Source organism: Diplodia seriata, assembly GCF_021436955.1.
Source record: "Diplodia seriata strain FDS-637 chromosome Unknown scaffold_1, whole genome shotgun sequence".
NCBI lineage: Eukaryota > Fungi > Ascomycota > Dothideomycetes > Botryosphaeriales > Botryosphaeriaceae > Diplodia > Diplodia seriata.
This window is the reverse complement of record NW_027117308.1, coordinates 2,545,063-2,567,557: the sequence shown is the minus strand read 5'-3', so window position 1 is coordinate 2,567,557 and position 22,495 is coordinate 2,545,063. Positions and strand designations below refer to the sequence as shown.

Below are 22,495 nucleotides of genomic sequence, written 5' to 3'. Positions count from 1 at the left end.
CTGGTGACTTCACATCTATCTATCCCTTCCTCATACTCTACTCTGCCAATATTACTCCCCTTTCTCCTTCTCCAAACCTCTTCTGGCTGTGTTCTTTCCTGCCGTTGCACTTGACACGTCGACGCATACGCGAGGCGGAGTTTTTGTGATACCCCAGAGCTTACTCTTCGACCCCGCCGCCTCTTTTGCACGTCTCCCGCCCCCCTGGTAAGCTGACCAACGAGCGATATCACGCCGCATTGGCGCAGCAGGCGACCACCATTCCCGATTGTCGCTCAAAGTAAGAAAAAGAATCAAGGACCGGAAGGTCGACTCCCGAGACGCTGCAAGGGCCGCCATCCCTATCCCAAAATGAGCAATAGCGAGTGGAATGATCCGGAGGCCAACAGGCTACCGGAGACGGTGGAGGAGCTGAAGCAGACGAACGGCCTCCCTAATGGCCACGCGCAGAGAAAGAAGGTCGTGGTCGTGGGACTGGGTATGGTTGGTATTGCGTTCGTGTAAGTGTTATCCTTTTGGCCTCTCGCCAATGCGTGAAAGAAACTTATTGGAGCACCACTGACACAAGGAAACAGAGAAAAACTTCTCAAGTACGATGTGAAGCGCCGCGAATACGACGTCGTGGTCATCGGCGAGGAGCCGCATCTGGCATACAACCGCGTGGGCTTGACGAGCTTTTTCCAGCACCGGCAGGTGGAGAACCTGTACCTAAATCCAAGGGACTGGGTGAGTGGAGGACATTTCATACCTTTGCACCTAAGAAACGTACTGACCACCCACAGTACTCGAGTATGCCTGAAGGTGCACTGAGCTATCACATCAACGCAAAAGTCACCGAGATTGTCCAAGGCGAAAAAATCGTGCGGACGGCGTCGGGCGAGCGCGTACCGTACGACATCCTGGTGCTCGCCACCGGCTCGGACGCCCTGCTCCCACGGCACACGCCCGGCCACGACGCCAAGGGCGTCTTCGTCTACCGCACCATCGACGATCTGGAGCAGCTGATCAAGTTCGCGAGCACCAAGAAGGGGACGACGGGCGCCGTGGTGGGCGGCGGCCTGCTCGGGCTGGAAGCCGCCAAGGCCATGATGGACCTGGAGGATTTCGGAAAGGTCCAGCTGATCGAGCGGAATCGATGGGTCTTGTCCAGGCAGCTGGACGGCGATGCCGGCGGCATGGTCGTGGAGCAGGTCAGGGCGTTGGGACTCGATGTGCTGCTGAGTAGGCGGGTGGGCAAGATCCTCATCGACGAGGACAACTCGGTCAGGGGCGTCAGGTTCGAGGATGGCGAGGAGATGGACTGCTCGTGTTTGTGCTTTGCGGTAAGCGAGAGGAGTCATGGGGAGAAACGTTTCCGATGCTGACATGAGACAGATTGGTATCAAGGCCCGCGACGAGCTGGCGCGCCAGGCGGGTATCAAGTGTGCCGACAGAGGCGGAGGTATCGTTGTCGCGGACAACCTTCAGAGCTCCGCCCCGGACATATACGCCATTGGAGAGTGCGCCAGCTGGGAGAACCAGACGTTTGGTCTTATCGCCCCGGGCGTGGAGATGGCGGATGTGCTTGCTTTCAATCTCACTCAGGCGAAAGCGCATTCGCTGCGCAAGTTCAAGCGGCCGGACTTGAGCACTAAGCTCAAGCTCCTTGGGGTCGAAGTCGCAAGTTTTGGTGACTTCTTCGCGGATCGAGATGGTCCCAAGGAACTCCCGGCTCGTCGTGGCGGGGCAAAGAAAGAATGTGTTGTTGATCAAGTCAAGACTCTTACCGAAGGCCCTGCACCGCACCCAGTCAAAGCCCTCACATACAAGGATCCTTTCCAGCAGGTATACAAAAAATACCTCTTTACGCTGGATGGCAAGTATCTGCTTGGAGGTATGATGATCGGAGATACTAAGGACTACGTGAAGCTGGTCCCGATGGTGAAGAACAAGAAGCCTCTCGAAATACCGCCCAGCGAGTTGATTGTCGGGGCAAAGAAGGGCGACGACGAGGGTGGTGATGACCTGTAAGTGGTTTCCCACGCTTCACCGACCGCACTCTCTCTAACAAAAGGCAGTGACGACGACACTCAGATTTGCTCGTGCCACAACGTCACAAAAGGTGACGTGGTCAAGAATGTCAAGGACGGCAGCTGCAAGAGCATCGGCGACGTCAAGTCGTGCACCAAGGCTGGCACTGGCTGCGGTGGCTGCATGCCGCTCGTGCAAACCATCTTCAACAAGACCATGGCTTCCATGGGCCAGGAGGTTAAGAACCACCTTTGCCCGCACTTTGACTACTCCCGCGCGGACTTGTTCCACATCATCTACGTCAAGAAGCTTGACTCGTTTGAACAAGTCATGAAGGCATGCGGCAAGGACCCGCAGTCGGTGGGCTGCGAAGCCTGCAAGCCTACCATCGGATCCATCCTCGCCTCCCTCTTCAACAAGCACATCGTCGACGGGCCTCTCCGCGGTCTCCAGGACACCAACGACAAGTTCCTGGCGAACATCCAGCGCAACGGCACCTTTTCCGTCGTTCCGCGGGTGGCTGGCGGCGAGATCACAGCAGACAAGCTCATCATCATCGGCACGGTGGCCAAGAAGTACGGGCTGTACTGCAAGATCACGGGCGGGCAGCGAATTGACATGTTCGGGGCCAAGAAGCAGGACCTGGTGGCCATCTGGGAGGAGCTGATCGACGGCGGCATGGAGAGCGGGCACGCGTACGCCAAGTCGCTGCGCACGGTCAAGAGCTGCGTGGGAACGACGTGGTGCCGGTTCGGCATCGGCGACAGCGTGGGCATGGCGGTGCGGCTGGAGGAGCGCTACAAGAGCATCCGCGGGCCCCACAAGATCAAGGGCGGCGTGTCGGGCTGCGTGCGCGAGTGCGCCGAGGCGCAGAACAAGGACTTCGGCCTCATCGCGACCGAGAAGGGCTTCAACATCTTCGTCGGCGGCAACGGCGGCGCGAAGCCGCGCCATTCGGAGCTGCTGGCCAAGGACGTGCCGCCCGACGACGTCGTGCCCATCCTGGACCGCTACCTCAGCTTCTACATCCGCACCGCCGACAAGCTGCAGCGCACCGCCCGCTGGATCGAGAACCTTCCCGGCGGCATCGCCTACCTGCGCGACGTCGTGCTGCAGGACAAGCTGGGCATCTGCGCCGACCTGGAGCGCCAGATGCAGGACCTCGTCGGCTCCTTCTTCTGCGAGTGGACCGAAGTCGTCAAGGACCCCGCCCGCCGCGCCCTCTTCGCCCAGTTCGCCAACACGCCCGACACGCTCGCGCCCGCCGTCGAGCCCGTCGTCGAGCGCGAGCAGACGCGGCCCGCCTACTGGCCCAAGGCCAGCGCCGCCGACGACTTCGCCGGCCACCGCTGGGCCGGCCCGCTGGCCTGGCAGCCGCTGCTCGAGGGCGCCCGCTTCCGCGACCTGCCCGCCGGCGACTCGCACGCCGTCAAGCGCGGCGACACGCAGCTCGCCATCTTCAAGGTCAAGGGCCGCTTCTACTGCACCCAGCAAATGTGCCCCCACAAGCGCGCCTTCGTCCTCGCCGACGGCCTCATCGGCGACGACCCCCAGTCCAACAAGATGTGGGTCAGCTGCCCCCTCCACAAGCGCAACTACGAGCTCGGCGGCGACAAGGCCGGCTCGTGCGGCAACGACCCCGACGTCAGCATCGCCACGTTCCCCGTCGAGCTGCGTGCGGACGGCTGGGTCTACGTCAAGCTGCCGCCCGTCGAGGAGCTCGATGCGCTGCTCGGAACCGAGCGCTGGAAGGTGAGGAAGGACGAGTCTGGTCCCGCGCCTTTCGAGAAGCTCGATCGGAGGCTGGAGCGGGCGGGTCAGGTCAAGGGGACTCGTGGCCGCAAGGTTGGTGCGGAGCGGAGCCATCTTGAGAATGGCCTTGGTGAGGCGGCGAAGGCGAGGCAGATCTTGGCGGGTGGTGAAAGCGGTGCTGGGGGTTTGGACTGGTGAAAGCACGCGTTGTTGTGTTCTGCCATGTGCTTCTTGGGGCGGATGTCTGTTTTGTGTTTGATGATACGCAGCGCATTGCGAGGGAGCTGGCTTGGGTGAAGATTATATCCACGTATATCTCTTATCAATATCTTGAAATGCGAACAAGTCGCGATGAACATGCCAACCTGTGTGGAAAAAGACAGCTGGAAAGGTCTGCGTTATTGTTAACTTCGTCCTGACCGTGGTCGTACTTCACACCCAAAGACATTGTAACAGGTAGTAGGGGCAAATTTCTGTAATACTCAGAGATCTCACTCGATGTAAAAGGTGTAGAAGTCTGCCAATCCAAATGTTAGTTAAAGTGGACGCCGAAACAGGCGAGTGGGTGGAGGAGTTAGTGTCCATGCATGTTATGCCCATGGGTGTCATTTAGTCTGATCTACATAAAGTTTACCGTGAGAACTAAACCGTATCGCGCAGTGGACTAGCAGTTCACTTCAAGATTGCCTACTTCTGGTGAGGTGGCCGAGTTGGTTATGGCGCCAGGTTAAGGTTAAAGCTTAACGAGTTTCCTGGTGGGGCAACCCGCGCGAGTTCGAGTCTCGTCCTCATCAATATCTTTTTTTTTTTGCCTTCTTTAGTCCGCTTGCTCGTCTCCTTGCATCTTAATCCCACAGTTATCTTTTTTCCTTCTTCTCTCGTTCTTTATGGTCATCCTTGAGGTTTGACTGCGGAACTAGGTTGGCAAAAATTTTCCCTCTGGCAATCTCATTCGATCTACGAAATGGTCATGCATTTTAACATCGCTGGACACGATAACACGATAACAAAAGGCTTACAAGCCTTGAAATCGTTCGTTGCCCGGAGCGCAACAAATATAGCTCAGCAGACCAGGGGCTCGCCGCCGCAAAGAATCATCACATGCTATGAGCTACGTGAAAAAAGTCTATAACTATCACTATATACATGAATACACGTTGGGTGTTGCGGCTACGCCGACAACCATCCCATCCTATTACTATGCGCAAACCCCAAACGCCTTGTTGCAACCGTTGAAAAGAAAAAAAAAAGAAACAGTGCATGCAACCACAGCACGAGTTCCACCCCTTCTCTCTCCCTTTCTATCTGATTTGTCTTTTTCTCACAACTACCAATGCACTCCGACAAACCAGACCACAAAATCATACCGTCCCCACACCCACCGCACTCAAGGCTGCTAGCGCCTCAACTCGACCCCAGAATCCTCGAGTACGCATCCTCGACCTCCTTGACGATCTCCAGCAACGTCACGATGACGATCTGGTGCGTCACGTTGGGCAGGCGGTCGCGCTGCAGGCCGATCCACTCGAGCGGCGGCGTGGCCTCGCCCATGTCGCGCAGCTGCGGCGTCTCGATGATGGGCGGCTCCAGCGGCGTGTACTCGTAGCGCGACTGCGGCACGTTGACGACGGCCGTAATCTTACCGCGATCCGCATCGCTTTCTCCCGCGGCGGGCGTCTCCTCGCTCGCCGCCTTGGTTATCGCGGCGGTTGTGGCGGCGGCGGCAGAGGCGGAGGCCTCGGACGACGCCTCGGCGGGGCCGGCGGTGATTTTGACGGCCGACTCGGGCAGCGGCTTGCCGAGGCGGTTGGCGAGGGCGCGCGAGTGCGTGTTCCACATGTTCCGGATGAAGCTGATGCGGCTGTAGTTCCAGCCGACGTCGACCTTGCCCTCGAAGGAGCTCTTGAAGATGTAGTCGATGGCGTTGCTGCCCGGCGCCTGCCACGTCTGCATCGTCGCGATGACCTTGGGCACGCGCAGGATCGTGCCGCCCTTGGCCGTCGCCGCCCCGCTCACCACGTCCTCGACCGTCAGCTCGCTGACGGCGCGCGGGCCGCCCTTGCCCGCCGCCGCCTGTCCGACCGACGCGAGCGCCACGCTGAGCTGGCCCAGTGTCATGCCGAGCCCGCTGTGGATGGTGCTGTTTTCCAGCGCGACGGCGAAGCGGGCTTGCACGTCGGACGCGGTCAGCAGTAGGATTTGCTGGTCCGAGAAGGTGGCGGGGAAGGCGCCCACGCTGATGGAATTGAGCGTGACGACGACGTCCGTGTGCAGCGAGATGGGCGTCTCGAGCGGTTTGTCGCCGTCGGCTTCGGGCTTCTGCGAGGCGGCGTCGTCCAGGCTGGTTTGCCTTTGCTTGGTCGAGCTCCGCCGGAGGAACTTCTCGATGTCTTTTAACGACTGCTGGTACGCCGTCTGGTTTTCCTGGACCAGCCTTTCGACCGCTTGCATGAGCGCGATGGCTTGGGCTGGACTTATGGGTGTCATGAACGCTTGCACTCGGTCGCCCTCGAGGGTGGCCACCAGCCGATCCTGGGCGCTGCCCTCCATTCCTCTGACGTTATACATCAGGAAGGCGAAGGACGTGATATCAGCAACGGCAAACGGCTGGTAGTCGAAAGCAGCCTTTACGCGTAAGCGCTCGAAGCCCATGGACGCCTGGATAAGCGGAGTGCTTCGCGCTTCTTCTTGCTGCGACGGCCAGCTGATGGACGTTCGGACTTTGAAATCGAGCAGCTCGACAAATCCGCTCGTTCTGCCAGTGCTCTCTATGCCGACCCGGTTGATCCCAAAGCAGAGGTTCTGCTCCCAGTCTGACGTCTTTTTCGAAGATGCCCACAAATTGACAATCTTGAACGATGGCTTCCCAATCGCCTGTCCCATGTCAAGATCAACCGCCATCTCCTCAATGGCAATGGTCGCGTTCCAAGGGAATGCTGCCGCGGCAGCGACTTGTTGGTATCTTTGAACGAGATATTCCTGGGGTTCCTCGGAATGCGTCGGAGCGGGGGGCTTTGAAGCCTGACGGACCTCTGGTGGCACCCAAATCTCGCGGAAAAGCAAGAAGTCCTGGAGCTGTCTCGCGTTGATGTGTGTTCTCATGGGACTGATCTTGAGGATGGCAGAGATGCCGCTCGTCCCGCTCAGGTGCTTGCTGTTCAGTACGGAGAGCACAATGCGATCCACGTCAAAACTGAACGTGGACTCCCTCGAGTAAACGTGTTGCACCGAAGCTTGCAAGTTGTCAAATGTCGAAGACACAGCGAAGAAATGGCCCTGTTCCGTCGACTTGATGCTGTTGACCGTGAGGTAGATATCTTCGAAGCGTGCAGTGGCCGCGACGCGGGCAATTGGCTGGCAGCTGAGACTGAACTCTTGCTGGCAGATGCGAATGCCCATGTTGAGTCGCGTTTTTCCGAGAAGGGCACTTGGATCCGCTGTGATGAGGCTTTCCTCGTCGAGGAACTTTTGCGGTACCTTTGGTTCAGGCGCTTTCTTCGGCTTCTGGTCCTTGTCCTTGTCCTGGACGACTTCCTTGATGCTGTTGGAGATGTCCATGATGAGAGGAACCACGGTGGGATACAAGGCGTTGCTTGAAGCATTGACCTTGAGTTCAGCATTGAGTGATGGATCAAGAGAGTCATCCCTGTATTCAACCTTAAGGGATATGCCAGGAGCGCGCAGTGTTGTACTCGTGTTGGATCCATCGCTGGCAAATTGGCCATATCGTCCATACTGCGAAGTGCGACCGTTGCTCAGACGAGAATTGGTACGTGGCGGTTCGCGCTTGCCTTGGAGAGTGACGACTGCACCAGCAAAGTCTGCGTCGACAATAAGCGAAGACAGCTTTTTGTTGTTAAACAAACTTTTTCGGGGCGTTTCGTCCGGCGTTGTAGCTGTCTTCCAGGACGCAGTTGCAGCTTGCACCTTTTGACTCGCCAGAGAAATCGACCTCTCCAAGATAGACGCCGGTAGAACGAAACGCGATTCAAGAAGGAGGTCAAGTGACTTTCCTGCGGCATAGAAAGCGAACCGACGATCGGCTTTTGAAGAGGCATACGAGACGTTGAAGACGACCTCGGGGAGAAGTGCTGAATTGAGCGAGCGCTGCGTCTTGGGCTGGCTTGATGGCACCATCTGCAGCTGCATGTTCTCGATGGCAAGCCTGGCCGCTTCCTCGCTTCTTGTCGAGAGGTCGATCCTCTTGAAGGACAGGACCAAGTCCTCGATTTCCCGGCCCGGGTATGCAGGGACAGAGTTCCCCACGATCCAGCTAATTTGGACATTGGTGAGCTCGAGTGAGGCGGCCGAGGTGAACAATCCACTGGATGCAATGCTTGGCGAGCCGTCGTCTTCGCCGTTGCTGGCGGCGACAAGATGGGATGGTCTCCGCCTAGGCTGGCGGAGTTTGCGAAGATACCTCCTCTCCCTCGAGAGGTCGAGAACTTTGATTCTTTCCTGCAGGTGGTTCATGACCTCAACAGCGGCTGAAGCCGTGTCCGCAAACACGTTGATCTCGAGGCCTGTGCTGCGGACTCTATAGTCTCGCCGTGGCATGTCAGAGACGCTGCTCTGGAGTGTTCCACGCAACTCCAGTCCGAAAAGAAGATTTCCGCAATGCCTGATATCGTCGCCGTCCGAGAGCTCGAGGGACAGGCTGATGTGAGGAAGCACGGCTGAGAATTCTGCAAGGGGAAGAACAGAGCCATCTTCTGAGATGTTGCTTGCTCTGCCTTGGATGCGGTTGAGCTCGAACGCAAGTGTCGAAGCGGAGGAGTCTGCGAGCTTTGTCGGTGCTCGCGCAATTATACTCATGCCGGTCATGACGAAGCTTGCATCAAACGCTACCGGACGGTCTTCCTCGCTGGATACCGGAGAGATTGAAGCGCTGTCTCCCTTTGGCAAGGCTTCTTTGATGTTGCTTTTCAGGACCTTGATATCTCCTTCAATTGTTTTCATGACGTTCTCGACTTCGGGTTCTTGGATAGTGGAGAGTAGCCCGTGGACCGCGGATGCCTCGATGATAAAAGTCTCCATGATGCTGTTGAAGAGGATCTTTGGCCCAGCCGGTGAGTCGATCAATTGCAGGTGCCCGTTGTGTAGTGGGAAGGTGAAGGCAGCTATGTTTTGCCATCCATGCTTGTCGTGGCTCCGCAGGTAGTGAGTGTGACGGTCGAGGTCGAAGTTGACATTCAAGGTGGGGTCTCCTCCCAGAACGGGTGCGGCTGATACTCTTCCCATCTGACCAGAGACGACATAGCTCAACGATTGAAGCAAAGCAACGTCGATGCGGTAGGCATCCATCAGCAGAGCCACAGTTATGTTCGGGAGGCTTGGCTCTTTCTTCGTCCCACTGGCTACGGGCTCTGCATGAGCAGGCTTCTTGAATCGCTCCGCTTGCCGTGCGAAGTAAGCCACCTCATCGCAAATGATCGAGTTTGCCACTTCGATGATGCCAAGGATGTCTTCCTGGACTTTCCACGATACCTCCTCACATTTGCCGACAACCATCCATCCTTCCGGCATGGGATGCCTCCACTTATCATCGTCGTGGGAGACGAATATACTGGGCCGGACAACCTGGGATCTCATCAAAAGTCTGCCTCGTGATCGCAGCTCAGACCCAGCAGCATCCGAGTGGATGAGAGCGCTGACGCTCAACCCCTCGTTTGCTGCCCGCCTGTCTGAGCCAGCAATTGATATCTTCATCCCGTGCGACGAGGAAACATGACGTAAATTGATTGTGTCAAGGCTGATACTGCCCTTGTCGGTTCCGAAGAGGATTTGAAAGTCGTGAACCTCGGGCTTAGCGGTATTGTTGCCACGAGGCTCTGGGATCCTCTGGTCCTGTTCCTGCTTGTTTGCCTTCGCCTGTGGGCCTTGTGTCTGGAAAAGAGTGGCAACGTTCTCGACCAGTTCGCAAATTTCCCAGCTGAACTTGACAAGGACGCTCCTGGTGGATATTTCCACAACAGTAGATTTGGTAGGGTTGTCTTGTTCCAAAAGCATCAGCCCGGAGGGCTCTGGAGGTGGTGTTAATGCAGCATTGATCGTCAGTAGCTGGAACAGTATTTCGCTTTGTTCCGGACCCGGATCTATGACGATTCGGATCCCAGCGGTTTTGACGGAAATGTCGACCGGCAATGGCTTCTCCTCTACAGCTTCCTCGTCCGTGCTAGAGCCGTAAATTGCGCGAATTGCCAGGCTCTTCTTCACGTGAGACAGGTCCCATTCACGCCATTGGTCCCATATTTCAACGACCTTCGCTTCGGCATCCTCTGGACAGGAAAGTAACCCTTCGATGCACGTTTGAGTGATCTGTTCCCTTACGCTGGGCTCGAGATTGTCATATATGTATCGGAAACGTGAGATGATCTTCCAGGAATCGTGGTTTCGAAGGTGGTTGTTAGCTGCTCGTAAGGCATATGATGGTCTGGTTATGAATGCTGGGTCAGGAATGTCTCGACCAGCAGTCGTCAGTGCGTATGCCAAGTAGCAGAGTCGTCTCTTGCTTTTTGGGCCGACGGCTGCGAATTTGGCTTCAATTTCATCCGCAAGCAATGTCGATCGGTGGATTAAGGAAGCGAGATACTGTAGCTTTTTGCTCGAATTTGCAACCTCAAGGCCTCGGAAAGACACGTTGACGGAGAATGCTTTACCGGTAACCAACCAAAGCAGCATGTCTGTCAGGATGGCTTGCACAGCCACATCGCTCACAGTCGCGTTCGGCTGCTTCTCCCTAACAGAAACCGTGAGTGACTTCAGCAATGTATGCACCGCCAGTGTGCTGTTTTTGACCGCTGATTCAGTAGGGAAATTCTGCTGCCGAACACAGACTGACAACCTGTCTAGCACCAGATCGTACTGATCCTTGCCTGGTGCAGTGGTCTTATTTCCATCGGGTGTGATGTTGTTGATGAAGCGAAGCTGGAATGAGGGCAGCCTCAAACTGAGTTCCGTGGAGGTGCCTATCCCATCGATCCGCTTTTGATAATCCAAAATCTTGCCCATTATGTCGACCTGGAAGGTATCAAGTATGTCCTGCGGGTGTTTTTCCTGGAGGGAGTCTATGAGGCTGACCACCGTCGAGACCGCGTTCGGCGTCACAAGGGCTCGGATACCGGGTTCGAAACTCAAGAGGAAGCTTGTGTGAATAAAGTCTTCGTCAAATGACCTTGTTGACACATCATTGAAGACCAAGGCATTGGGGGCGGCGCTGTTCCAGCTTCGTGCTTCTGTCGGATGCTCGGGTACGTCGGAGACATCCAACTCGACTCCGTCGAGTGGGAAATAAGGAAACTCCAAAGCACTTGAAAGCGCTATCGATGACCTCGGCTGACCGATCTTCCCAACCATGTCTTCGCCCCCTTCGAGCGCATCGGAGTAAATACTTGTTGTCGTTCGCCTCTTCAACAGAGGGGGGCGTGCAGGAAGACTACTGTTACTGTCGGCCTTGCGATGGCCAACCGTTCTTGGCGCATTGGCGCGGATGCTCTGCTTCAAGGAACTCGCTGCCACTGAGCGTATACTTCCCGCACGCCGCCGATTTCGTGTTCTGGGGATCATGTTGATTGAAGAACTCGATGCAGAAAGTCCGGAGGAGCTCATGGACGCATTGTTGGTTCCCAGAGTGGATGCCAGACTCGCTTTCCGGAGTATGGACTTGCCACGCAAGGGAGGCGGCAAATTCGGGAACGTCATGGCTGGCGGGTCTACCTTGGGGGGAAGTGCTGTGTCTTCAGATGCTTCCAGGTCCTCAAGCAGAAGCCAAGGTGTCCTGTGGGTTCGCAGGTCACTTTCTTTCAGATGATTCTGCTGGTCGCGACGGTCATCGCTGAAATGGAGGTTTCTCTTCAACATGTTCAGCCGGATGTCGGTTTGCAAGAACGCCTGGATATCAACCGTGCTTTTGCTGATTCGACTTCGCTGGCGAAGAGCTGCCTTGGCATCAACAGAAGCTATGACGAGATTGGGAACGAGGACGTTGAGACGCTGGGAAAATGTAGAGTTTGCCCAGTCATTGAAGTCCACGCTTATTGCGTCAGTGCTCAATAGCAAAACTTCTTGAGCAACGTGTAACCAGACTTTGATCGTGCTCGTCTTGAGCCTAAGAAAGGTCACGTCACGTATCAGCAACGGACTGAGAATTGGCAGAGCGTTTTCGTCATCATCCAGCGAGAACCCAAAAGACTTCCCAAAAGCCCCAAGCTTTCCAAGGAAGTTGTCGGAGCACTCGCCGGTGATCTTGCCCACTTCGAAATCCCAGTTGCAGACGTAAGTTGGCTCCAGCGGCGGTAGTCCAAAGGTTCGGTGTCCGTAGATCTTTATCAAATCAACGAACAGTTGCGTGCGGTTGTTCGTATCGAAACCGCTGTCCTCTTTTGCATTGGAAACGTTCAGGGCAAGACTCAGAGGACTGAAGTCAACCATGAGATCCATGTAGTAGCTGGTAAATCGGAGATCCGCATTGGCGTACGGAAGTTCGACTCTGACATGGTCTTCGACAGAATACAAATTGGCCGGAAGGAGGACAGACACTTTCTCGGCGGACACGGAGAGTATGACATCCAAATCATTGGACTTGTTTGAGGCTTGGTCTGCCACGTCGATTCCAGGAGCCTCCCCAGCTTTGCTCTGTGGGAGTTCCTGATACTCTTCCAAGGTTTTGAAATGCATATCTTCTCCGAAGTAGTTGTCCTTGATTTTCATGAAATGCCGGACTAGGAAGCCGAACAACGCAAGTTCAAACTTGGTACCACCGACATCAAGTGCTAGTCTGTCAGTGAGGCCCGATGACGTTTCCGACCAGTACTTATAGCTTCCATTGAGAGTCAGCGCACCCAGGTCTGCGACGTGATGTTCTTTGACGAAGGTTGCAATGGTATTCCGAGGCGGCATGGAGAGATCCATGCCGATATGGTCGCCAATGGCATTGAAGGAAATTTCGCTCTCGACTGGGCGGAATTTGTCCAACGGAATCTCCAGCCTTGCACCCAAATGCCGGCCTTGTAAGATCAGGAATTGATTGTCTTCGAGTTCAGCCGGGTTGTTGATGATGTTGGAGTCGTTCGTGTTCAAAAATATCTTGATATTGGGGAATTCCATGTTCATGATGTATCTGAACGGAGTGAAAGTGTAGAAATCAGGCGGAGGTCCGGAACCCCAATCATTCACGAGGTCCGTCAGAAGAAACATGTGATCTCTGAGCAGAAAGAGCTGAAGATCATTGCATCTGAGGTTGAAAGCCCATTGTCTCAATTCGTTCCACTTCAGGGGGTTAGAGAGGTTGCAGTCCATTTCCAAGCGACCCGATTTCCATAGAAGATCATGATTGACGCTCGTATAGACTTTGGATTCGCGAATGTCAAGGTCCAAGGAATTACGGTAGCCTTGCGAGCTTGCTACCATGTCCATGACGTATTTGACGGTAGAGTCTGGCTGCACCTCGATATCAAACCAGCCAAATGGCCGAACTGTCTGCCCGGTAGCACCTGTGTCGCGTTTCTTGTTCCTTGCCGCCCTCTTTCTTCCCTTGGCACGAACATTCTCGCTTTCCGTGCTCTTACCATTTCCACCAACAGTTTGGGCTCTGCCTTTCCACTTCCAGTCCTTGGATTTTTCTCGAACAGGAACGCGCAAGACAGTCTCTTCCTCAAAACTGATGAAGATTTTGAAGACCGTATTGACGCGAGCAGCTCCCGGATTTAGGGGCTCGGCCGGGACCGAATCGGTGCAAGAGGCTGGGACGAAATAGTTCTGCAGAATGACGCGGTGTCGATCCGCCCAGGGACCGTAGTTGATGGTTCCGCCGAAGATTTGCAAATCAAGGCCGTAGTCTGGAGGAACGCTGCCGTTGATGTCTAGCGTGGTGACGCTTGGATTTCGATCAGCAACGCCGGGTCCTCTGGGTACAGAGCCAGGCACATCCCAGTAGAAGCTCATGCTGAGGCGTGGGAGATCCGCAATCAAGGAGAATTTGCCGTATTCAATGCCTCCCCATTCATCGTGCTCGTCGTGGTCAGCATCATCAAGGTACCTCGTCAAGCCGAGCCAACGTTCCTGGCCGGGGAAGGCCGGTTGCACGGTTGATGCACGATTTCGCGTTGTTTTCCGTGAGTTTGCTAGGGAGTCCGTCGAGCCGCTGAACAACGAGGAGAGGTTTCGTAGAGGGTGCCAAGCCCTCCGACGCCTTTCAGTCTTGCGCTCTTTCCCTACGGTCTCAGGTGTCGTGCCGTTCAAGCCTTCCTTTTTGAGGCGTGCCGCGGTGGCTAGCTGCGGGTTTTTGTAGTCATGATTGGGCTTCATGTGCACGACAGGATGTTCGAAGTCGAAGTTGAACAACTGCTTGTATACGTCCAATGGCCCGGCGTGCGCAGCGCTGAGCTCTCCGCTGGCTTTATCAAACTTCACTGATAAGATTGAAGGCGTGCTTTCGTTGCCGACAATGACAGCACCTTTGTTGCAATCGATGCGGACGGGGAGGAGACGGAGAAACGCGGGTATCTCCGGTGGAGAGTAGGCCTTCTCTGTCTCATGACGACGGGGTGGGTTTTCTCCTTTGCTGTCGTCCCGACGTTGCCCGGACCCGCTGCTGCTTCTACTAGTGTTCCTCCGGTGGAGCGTAGACTGGATCTTGTCGGAGAAGGCAGTTTCAGCGGTGCTTTGCTCAGAGGGCGGCGAGTCGCTGGCAGCGGGCTTCGGCACGCCCGTGGCACCCATGGCACGCGCAAAGTTGTCAATGATAGAGTCGTATGCGGGACTTCGATTGTACAGAAACACCTCCATGCCGGAGACCTTAATGGACACACGGCACGGCAATTCCTTGGTCTTTTGCTTCCCGCCATCCTCCTCCCTGCCAACGCTGCGGCTCCTGCTTCGCGACGGACTGCTATAGACACTCGAGCCATCTGCCAGAGCCGGCTTTTCAGTGGCATGGCCGTTGTAGAAGAGCTCGGTGCCTTTGACCTTCCTGTACCAAAAGCGCCATGTTATGTAGCCACCGTGGATGAGGATGGTCTGGTTGTGGCCGTGGTAGCGGATGTCCTTCCAAAAGACACGGCCGCCGAGCAGCGAGATCTGCAGCGACTGGATATCGAGGTAGGCGCGGTAGTTGTGCCAGGTGTAGGCGCGGATGGCGTACGAGAGCAGCGTGGCAAACAGGCGGTTGAAGTAGAACAGGAAAAAAACCGTGAGGATTCCGCTGACAAGCAGCTCAACAAGAAACTGCCACAGCAGGCCGCGGTGAGCGTCCAGAGGCTGGGCGGTCAGCCCGCTGCTCGCCATTGCACGAGCTACTCCTGAGTCGGGGCGGCGAGCACGTGGCGGCGCTGGTCATGGTGATCGCACGCAGGGCGGGCGGGCATAGGGCGGCGGCGGACGGCGGCGGACGCGCCTGGGAGAGCGATCGAGGCGGCGGCAGTGGTTGTTGTCAGCAGACGTGCTGGGGAGCAGCGCGGGACAGACGGTTGCGGCCTTGGCGGGCGTGACCCTGCGCTGGCCTTTGAGCAATGACGACGCCCGTGCCCGCGATCAACACTGCAAGCTGTTGGAGATGCCTGCGCCCACCTCTCCCGCCCACACCGCAACCCTCTCCGCCGAATCCACCTGCCTGCGAGCTCCTGGCTGCCGCGTCTGTCTGCGAGCTGTCCCAGGTTGCGCCGCTCCGCGTTCTTTCGCCCGCTCCACGTCTGCTGCCTGCGTCCAGCTACATCTCGGGGGTCCGCAATGGGGGAGGAGTCCACCAGCGGTGGCACGGGCGGGAGGTTCGGCAGCTGGGCCATTATAGTGACTGGCGTGGCTGCCCTAGTGGCCAGTCTCCTCACGGTCGTGTAAGAAGCCTCGAGTCCCTCTCTCTGCTACTGCCTGCTAACGTCCGCCTCCCAGGTCTGTCTGGCTCCAAACGTAAGTTCTCCCGCATACGATCAGCTCCCACAAATGGCGGTCAGCACGCTGAACACGCCTCCAGAAAAAACTACCGGAAGCCGCTGCTGCAGAGATATGTAGTGCGAATACTGTTGATGTGCGCTCCCTCGTCCGCCATTGCTGCTGCGTTGCTAACGTGCGCCAGGGTGCCCATCTTCTCGGCAGCATCGTGGGCCAGCCTCATATCGTTGAAGGCCGCCTTCTGGATAGACCCGTTCCGCGATGTCTACGAGGTAGTTCCCGGCTCAGGCTATGCCCCTCCGACGCACGCTGACCCTGCCTGCAGGCCTTCACCATTTACACTTTCTTCCAGCTCCTTCTCAATTTCATCGGCGGTGAGCGTGCCCTCATCATATTGATGCACGGCCGCGCTCCTGTCCCCCACTTATGGCCCCTCAACTACGTCCTGCCAAAAATCGACATCTCAGACCCCCACACCTTCCTTGCCATCAAGCGTGGAATACTGCAGTACACATGGGTAAAACCGATGCTCGCCATTGCCACCATCGTCATGAAGGCAACTGGCACGTATCAGGAGGGCTACATTGGCGTTACGTCAGGCTACTTCTGGAGCAGCCTCATCTACAACGTCAGCATCACAGTGTGCCTGTACGCTCTGGCCGTGTTCTGGGTCTGCATGTCACATGATCTGAAACCCTTCCGCCCCATGCCGAAGTTCTTGTGCATCAAGGGCATTATCTTCGCTTCTTACTGGCAGGGCTTTTGCTTGTCCATCCTTGTCTGGCTTGGTGCAATTCCAGACGATGTCCCGGGTTATACACCTGACAACTTAGCAGCATCCATTCAGGATGCGCTCATTTGCTTTGAGATGCCCGTGTTCGCCATCGCTCACTGGTACGCCTTCTCCTGGCACGACTACGCTGACCGCACGATTTCCGCGGCAAGGATGCCCGTCAAGTATGCTCTGCGGGATGCCTTCGGCTCCGTGGATCTCATCCAGGACACTAAGGACACCTTCGCTGGAAAGCATTATGAGTACCGTTATTTTGACGCCCGTGACAACGTGCTTGCCCACGAAGAATCAGCTTCTCGTGTTGCTCGGATGATGGAAGGCATGCGTTATGAGAGAGGTGGCAAAGGAAAGTACTGGATTCCAAAGCCTGGAAGTGACAGCAGGACACCATTGCTGGGTAGCGTCACTTCGTCTAGTCGCGCGAGGGCAATGAGTCCAGGTGCTCACAGAGCCCTTGAGGCAGCACAGAAGTATGGTGCCACGGAGGACGACATGGAAGACCCAGAGCTCAACCCTGAAGATGAGCGGCTCTTCACGAATGCCAGAGCTTTAGAGTTCGGTGATTGGAATGTAAGTGGCTTTATCCTTTCCCCCCTGCCCTTAGACTCTTTGGTACGATTTGGTGCATGTCTCAAGAGTGTCTCCGCCCAGCATCCTAGATGTAAGTCCTCGCAGCTTTTTATGACGCTAACATTAAACAGTACCCAGTCATACCGGCGCACTACGCTTCGCGTGAAGATCGGTTGCATTATACACCAAAGATGATCACGGCGTCAACTAACCGCAACCTCCTTCAACCAACGAAAGAGAACAAACGGCGCCGTAAGAGCCAGATCCAGGACCTACAGGACCATACTTCCAAGGGAAAGCACCGCGACAGCACTACCAGCAATGGCACAGGCCAGTCGTCGAGCTCTAAATCTCGCGCAGGCAAACTCCGACGACAGAATACCTCATCGTCCACAACTTCGGTGAAGTCAGCTAAGTCGGGCCGAAGTCAGCTCGTAGACCTGGTCGTTGAGGACCATGAAGCGGAAGAGGTGGAACGCGTGAGAGCCCGCAAAGAGGGTGGACCCGGTTGGAACGAGGCGGAGCCCAAGCACTTTGTGTGAGTAGAGTCGCTACAGTTGTCAATGGTCCGAGGCTAATGCCACACAGGCGCACATATCCGGAGGATGGCCAGGAGGAAGAGGTTCGAGAGGGCTTTGATCCAGATAATCCGCAGCCGCATCAACCCGAGAGAGAGCATAACCTGGACGCACCCTTCACCGTTGGAGAAGACGAGGAAGCAGGGGCCAGGAATGACGAGATGCGTCTCGAGTCGGATGAGGCTACGCAATGGCAAACGCGTGATCTCAACGATGACAGTGACCGTCCTCAAGCGAGCCCACATTACGGCAGCTTCCGGGAAGAACGCAGCATCTGGAGCACTAGGGACGATTAAGCAAGGTATTTGGAATCATGAGTTTGGGTTTTCTGTAACATTCGGCGCAATACGAACCGTCGGCGGAGTGACCTGCGGCATTCGGATGTGACGTCCGGGATGGGGGGATTCGCCACGGGTTCAGGCATAGCGTTGGCGTTGGCACAGGAAGACACCGCCGATACCCTTGAAGCATACCAACAGTCATTTCTTGGAGCTGTAGTGATTCGGACGTACATTATACTGGCAAAGCAAAGACAAGTTCGTTGACCCAGTCTCAATCATGCGCTGTAAGAAGTCATAGCAGCCAAGCGTCTCATGCCCGCCTGTCTTCAAATGACTATTCTACTCCATACCAATAGATACCTTTACCTCTAGAGTTAGCGCAGCCGCAGCATGTGTCCCAACGCAGCGGATGGAACACGCGATAATGGTTCAATCCAAGCCGGAGACTACCAAGAGCATAGACGTAGCACGCCATCAACCTAAAACGATCAGTGACAGAAAGAGACGCTTGACCGAGCCAGGAGTAGAGTCGCGAATAGGACGAGAGCCGTAGCCTCTTCTTTCCCCGAACCGCCGTAGATGGAACCCTGGCAAGAGAATGTTCCAAGGATCAGGGTTGACGACCAGTACGATTGCACGTCGCTCACGAGAGGCGAAACACGTCACGCACATTTCTTTGGCGGGCGGGCGAATCACGAGCACACTCGCCGCGCGTTTTCTATATATATGTAAGCTATAGCAGAGGAGCTGCAGTCGAGAGAAGACGGATGATCTCCGGCGTGCCGCATGCACAAGCGGCGCATCTGCACCCCAACAGCAGGTGGAGCGCGCGATATGGCGCGAGCTCTGGTCACTTCTATTTTCGGCGCGGCAGCGACAACAGCAGGAGCGTAGCGTAGCAGCCATCACCCGCGCAATTTGCCAACCAGTTGTGGCACAGCAGACATGATGCAAATAAGTGCCAGTGCGGCGTTCGTACTACCTATGCATTAAGCGGGTGAACGGAGGATTTGGCCGGTCATGAGGTTCGACGCGGACGACGTTGGTTTTGGCTCAGAAAGAGGCGGCCGGTCGGTGGTACTCTAGGTATGCAGCTACGTGGTGGCTTGCGACTGACAGCCGGCACTCTGTTCGTTCGGCCGCCGGCGTCTCTGCACATATTCTCCGACCGACCTTAGTAAGGCGCGCACTCGCTGGTGGTGTTGCAGTTGCGGTCGCTGTTGCCGACGGTGGCCAGTGCCGACAAATCCAGGGTCTGAAACGATGGTGGCGACGCAGATGTGGGCGAGTGTGCGGCAAGCAGAGGCTAATGCAGGTACATTGGAGGGACAAGGTAGGTTTCTGTTGCGCTCTCGCCGGCCGGGGCGAGCCGGGGGGAAGCGCGACGTGTTGCTTGTCAGTGTTTGTCGGCCAGCGTCAGCGGAGCGCTGTTGCGATCAGCAGCAACGAAGAAACGTGTGACGGGAGCGTGGGAGGGTGGCCTGGGGCAGGAGCACATCAAAAGCGGAGCAGGGCCGCGCGAGACGGTGCGAAGGCCAGTTGATGCTGCGGCGGGCGGGCCAAGCAAAGCAAAGCCTTCCCCACTGGTGCAGCGTGGAGAGCGAAGGGCGGATGATTGCCACGGAAGCGCGCCGGGGGCTCTAGAAGGTCAGGGCACTGGGCCAGAGGCACTTGAGCAGCACGTCGGACAGACCCGCTCGGGATGATTGGCAGGCAGGCGAAATTCTGGTCGGTGGGCCGGCGGCCACGTCCACGGCAAAGCAGCGGTTTCTGAAAGAGGGCGCCAAGCATCGGCAGCGGGCTGCGACGGGCTGCAGCAGCGCGCGGGCGCCAAAGTTGCGGCGCCAGGGGCTGTCAGCCAATCATGCGCTTTCTCGCTCACAACTCGACACCACCGCAGACGCTCCACGCACGCCCGCACCCGTCGTGGACCACAGTCATTGGAGCGCCCGTCGCTGCCCGCATCTCGTTCATCTCGCGCAGCGCCAGGCGCCTGGCGCTCATTGGGCCGTCGGCGATGAACGCAGCGTGTTCCTGCGCATGGCACGCTGTTTCGCATCATCGTTTGGTCGAGGCACTTGGTCCCGCAGCTGCCGTTTTGAAAAGCCCACGATGCCCCTGCTCGTCGCGCTTCCTTTCCTTTCCGTCCATTTTACCTTCAAACCCGCCGCATTGCTAGTCTCGCCCGAGAGTCCGGACTCTCGACGGCTTCCTCCTCCCCGCTCCTTCTCTTTTCTGTCTTTCATTGCTGGCCTCGCTGCGCGTGCCGCTGCGACCATTATTCTTTTCTTTTTCGTATCTTCTTCGTCGCTATACCCGCGCCTCGTCGCCGCGTGTTCTTGCCTTCTCATCGCTGCCTGGGCGATGTATTCTTAGTTTCTCAATTCAACTATGGGAGCACATCACTCCGTCGAGGCTGATAGCACCAAAGGATGGCTGGCCTCATCCCCCTTTGCCGGATGCTGTGCATCTGGCTCGCGGACAGAAGAAGAGGTTGATCCTTTTCAACCTAATCACGGTGAGCTTTCCAGTCCCGTTACACGTCCATCGACAGTGCTGACTCGCCCCAGGAAATGGACGGAGGCGGAGCATCACCGAAGAGCAGCCGCGGTCTTTGCGGCCTCTGCTGCTCGAGTCTTCAAGACCACTTCCACAGCCCTCCGCAGGGCAATCAATGAGGAAGTGGGTAGGCAATCGACAAGTCGAGTCGCGCACTCCAGGCTACCCGTACTTGAACATGCGTTCCAACAAGGCCAAGACCAGTCGGCTCATGATCTCTGCGCCTACCGATTTCCGCCACATAGATGGCAGTGGACCACCTCCGCCTGCAGTCATGCCCGCCCCCGTAGTCCGCCCGGTTGAAGTCGACGCCCAGCCCGGACCGACCCTTCGCAGGAAACCGGCTTTCCGTCCGTTGCAGCTGTCTATATACATGCCCGATCACCAACTATCACCTCTTCCGGACTTCACGAGAAACAGTTGGGACAAGAAGCCAAAGGCTCTGGCATTCCCCGGCCAAGCGCATGTGCGGAACAGGACAGACTCGATGTGCTCTGAACCGGCGTTCAAAGTGCCCAGGAAACCCATCCCATCCTATGTTGAGGGCTGGTTCGGCGACGACGGTTCAGACTCCAGAACGATCGATATGCCGCTCCGTCCTGTGGTTGCAAGGTCCAGCACGATGCCCATTCTTGAGAGGCCCAAGACGATCAATACTGATCTCTACACTTTTGGCCGCAATAACGCATCTCCGCTCCCGGCATCGCCTCTCCCGGCCTCTCCCTTCCTGCCCTCGCCTCTCCCGGCCTCGCCTCTCCCGGCCTCGCCTCTCCCGACATCCGGACGATCTACTCCCCGCATGCGATCGAATACGGAACCGCTCAACCCTGCCCGGAGTCTCCGCAAGAAGCCTTCCTACAGGACACCACGTGATAGCGTAGAGGATGCCATCAGCGAGCTCAACTCAATCGTCGAGGAGCGTCGTGCGATGAAGCTCGCATCGAACTCTCCGAAGCAGCATCACGTCCCGGCTCTTGCTCCCAACTTCAAGATGCATGTTCGCTCCGAGACTCTTTCGGACATTGGATCTGCACTTTCAGTTCCCTTCAGTTCGAAGCCACTCCCTTCGGTCCCGCCTTCGCCTGTCATCGAGAGCGGAATTGTTTCCACCTACGACTCTCCTGTCATGACATCCGTCGCCAATTCTCAGACCGACCTCCTCATCCGCTTTCCCAACCCGCCCGCCCAGGTCGGCGCCAATCGCAGCAACACCGCGAAGTCACGCCTGGCATCCTTCATGCAGCGCCGACGGAACAACAGCTCCGTCGACACTCTACGCACTTACGCCTCCTCGAACCTCACTCACAGCCGCACCGCCACAGATGATACCCTGAACTCATTCACCTCTTCTATCACCGCCATTTCTGCCGACCCCTTCTACCACGGCCCTTCTATTGCCGCGCTTCAATCAGACGCGTCGTACTGCCCTTATGCTTCACCATCCCTCGCCTCCACTGCTGCCACATGCCCCACCAACTCCACGCTCTCTCTGCCGGACACCATCTCAACGGTCCGTGATTACGTCGATGCGGAGGAGGAGGATGATGACGACTCAGATGCCCGCAGCTCTACTCCCGACACTGTCGTGTCCGTAGCCGCTGCGCCGCTGCCTGAGGGTGTGAATACTCGTAACCTGAGTGTGCCAAGCTTCGGTGTCGCCCTGGAGCTGCGTGAGCGGCAAGGCAAGAGCTGGAGCGCCGTTGTGGAAGGCATGGACGACAAAAAGATCGAGAGCGGTGAGGGGATGCCGAATCCTCCCGAGTATGCCGAGGTCGACCTTGAAGACGGACGACGCGGACGGTCTATGTACAGCGGAGTCGGTGTTGCATTCTAGACGTCGGCACGGGGGCGATATCGTTTGAAGTCCGTGGTATCATCGAAGAAGTGGGCTGGTTCTCTTCGACTCTAATGTGTATCGTCATCGAGCTAGACCGACTAGTTTCGCAGATTTGACATCGCGTGGTTTCCTTCCTGATTATACGGACTCATGCGAACGAGGAAAATATACCCCTCTAGGAAAGGTGCTCCTGCGGGAGTACAGGTTTTATTCACGGTTTTTCGCGCAAGGC

General features: G+C 56.7%; 3 protein-coding genes and 1 non-coding gene across 4 annotated transcripts; 3 read left to right on the top strand and 1 right to left on the bottom strand.

The window, feature by feature from the left end:
• Nucleotides 1–351: 351 nt before the first annotated feature.
• SLS55_000748 (uncharacterized protein) lies at nt 352–3,960 on the top strand (the record flags this gene model as incomplete). Its single annotated transcript, XM_066772256.1, has 5 exons — nt 352–500; nt 576–726; nt 783–1,322; nt 1,375–2,006; nt 2,058–3,960. The coding sequence occupies 5 exons, from the start codon at nt 352–354 to the stop codon at nt 3,958–3,960; spliced, it is 3,375 nt and encodes a 1,124-aa protein (XP_066637535.1).
• Nucleotides 3,961–4,457: 497 nt separating this feature from the next.
• On the top strand, nt 4,458–4,556 carry SLS55_000747. The gene has a single exon. It is a non-coding gene; the product is annotated as a tRNA-Leu (tRNA).
• Nucleotides 4,557–5,166: 610 nt separating this feature from the next.
• On the bottom strand, nt 5,167–15,045 carry CSF1 (Macrophage colony-stimulating factor 1 receptor; the record flags this gene model as incomplete). The annotated part of the gene is made up of 1 exon (XM_066772255.1): nt 5,167–15,045. One exon carries the CDS (start codon nt 15,043–15,045, stop codon nt 5,167–5,169), a length of 9,879 nt encoding a protein of 3,292 aa, XP_066637534.1.
• Nucleotides 15,046–20,671: 5,626 nt separating this feature from the next.
• SLS55_000745 (uncharacterized protein) lies at nt 20,672–22,260 on the top strand (the record flags this gene model as incomplete). Its single annotated transcript, XM_066772254.1, has 2 exons — nt 20,672–20,677; nt 20,788–22,260. 2 exons carry the CDS (start codon nt 20,672–20,674, stop codon nt 22,258–22,260), a joined length of 1,479 nt encoding a protein of 492 aa, XP_066637533.1.
• Nucleotides 22,261–22,495: the final 235 nt, after the last annotated feature.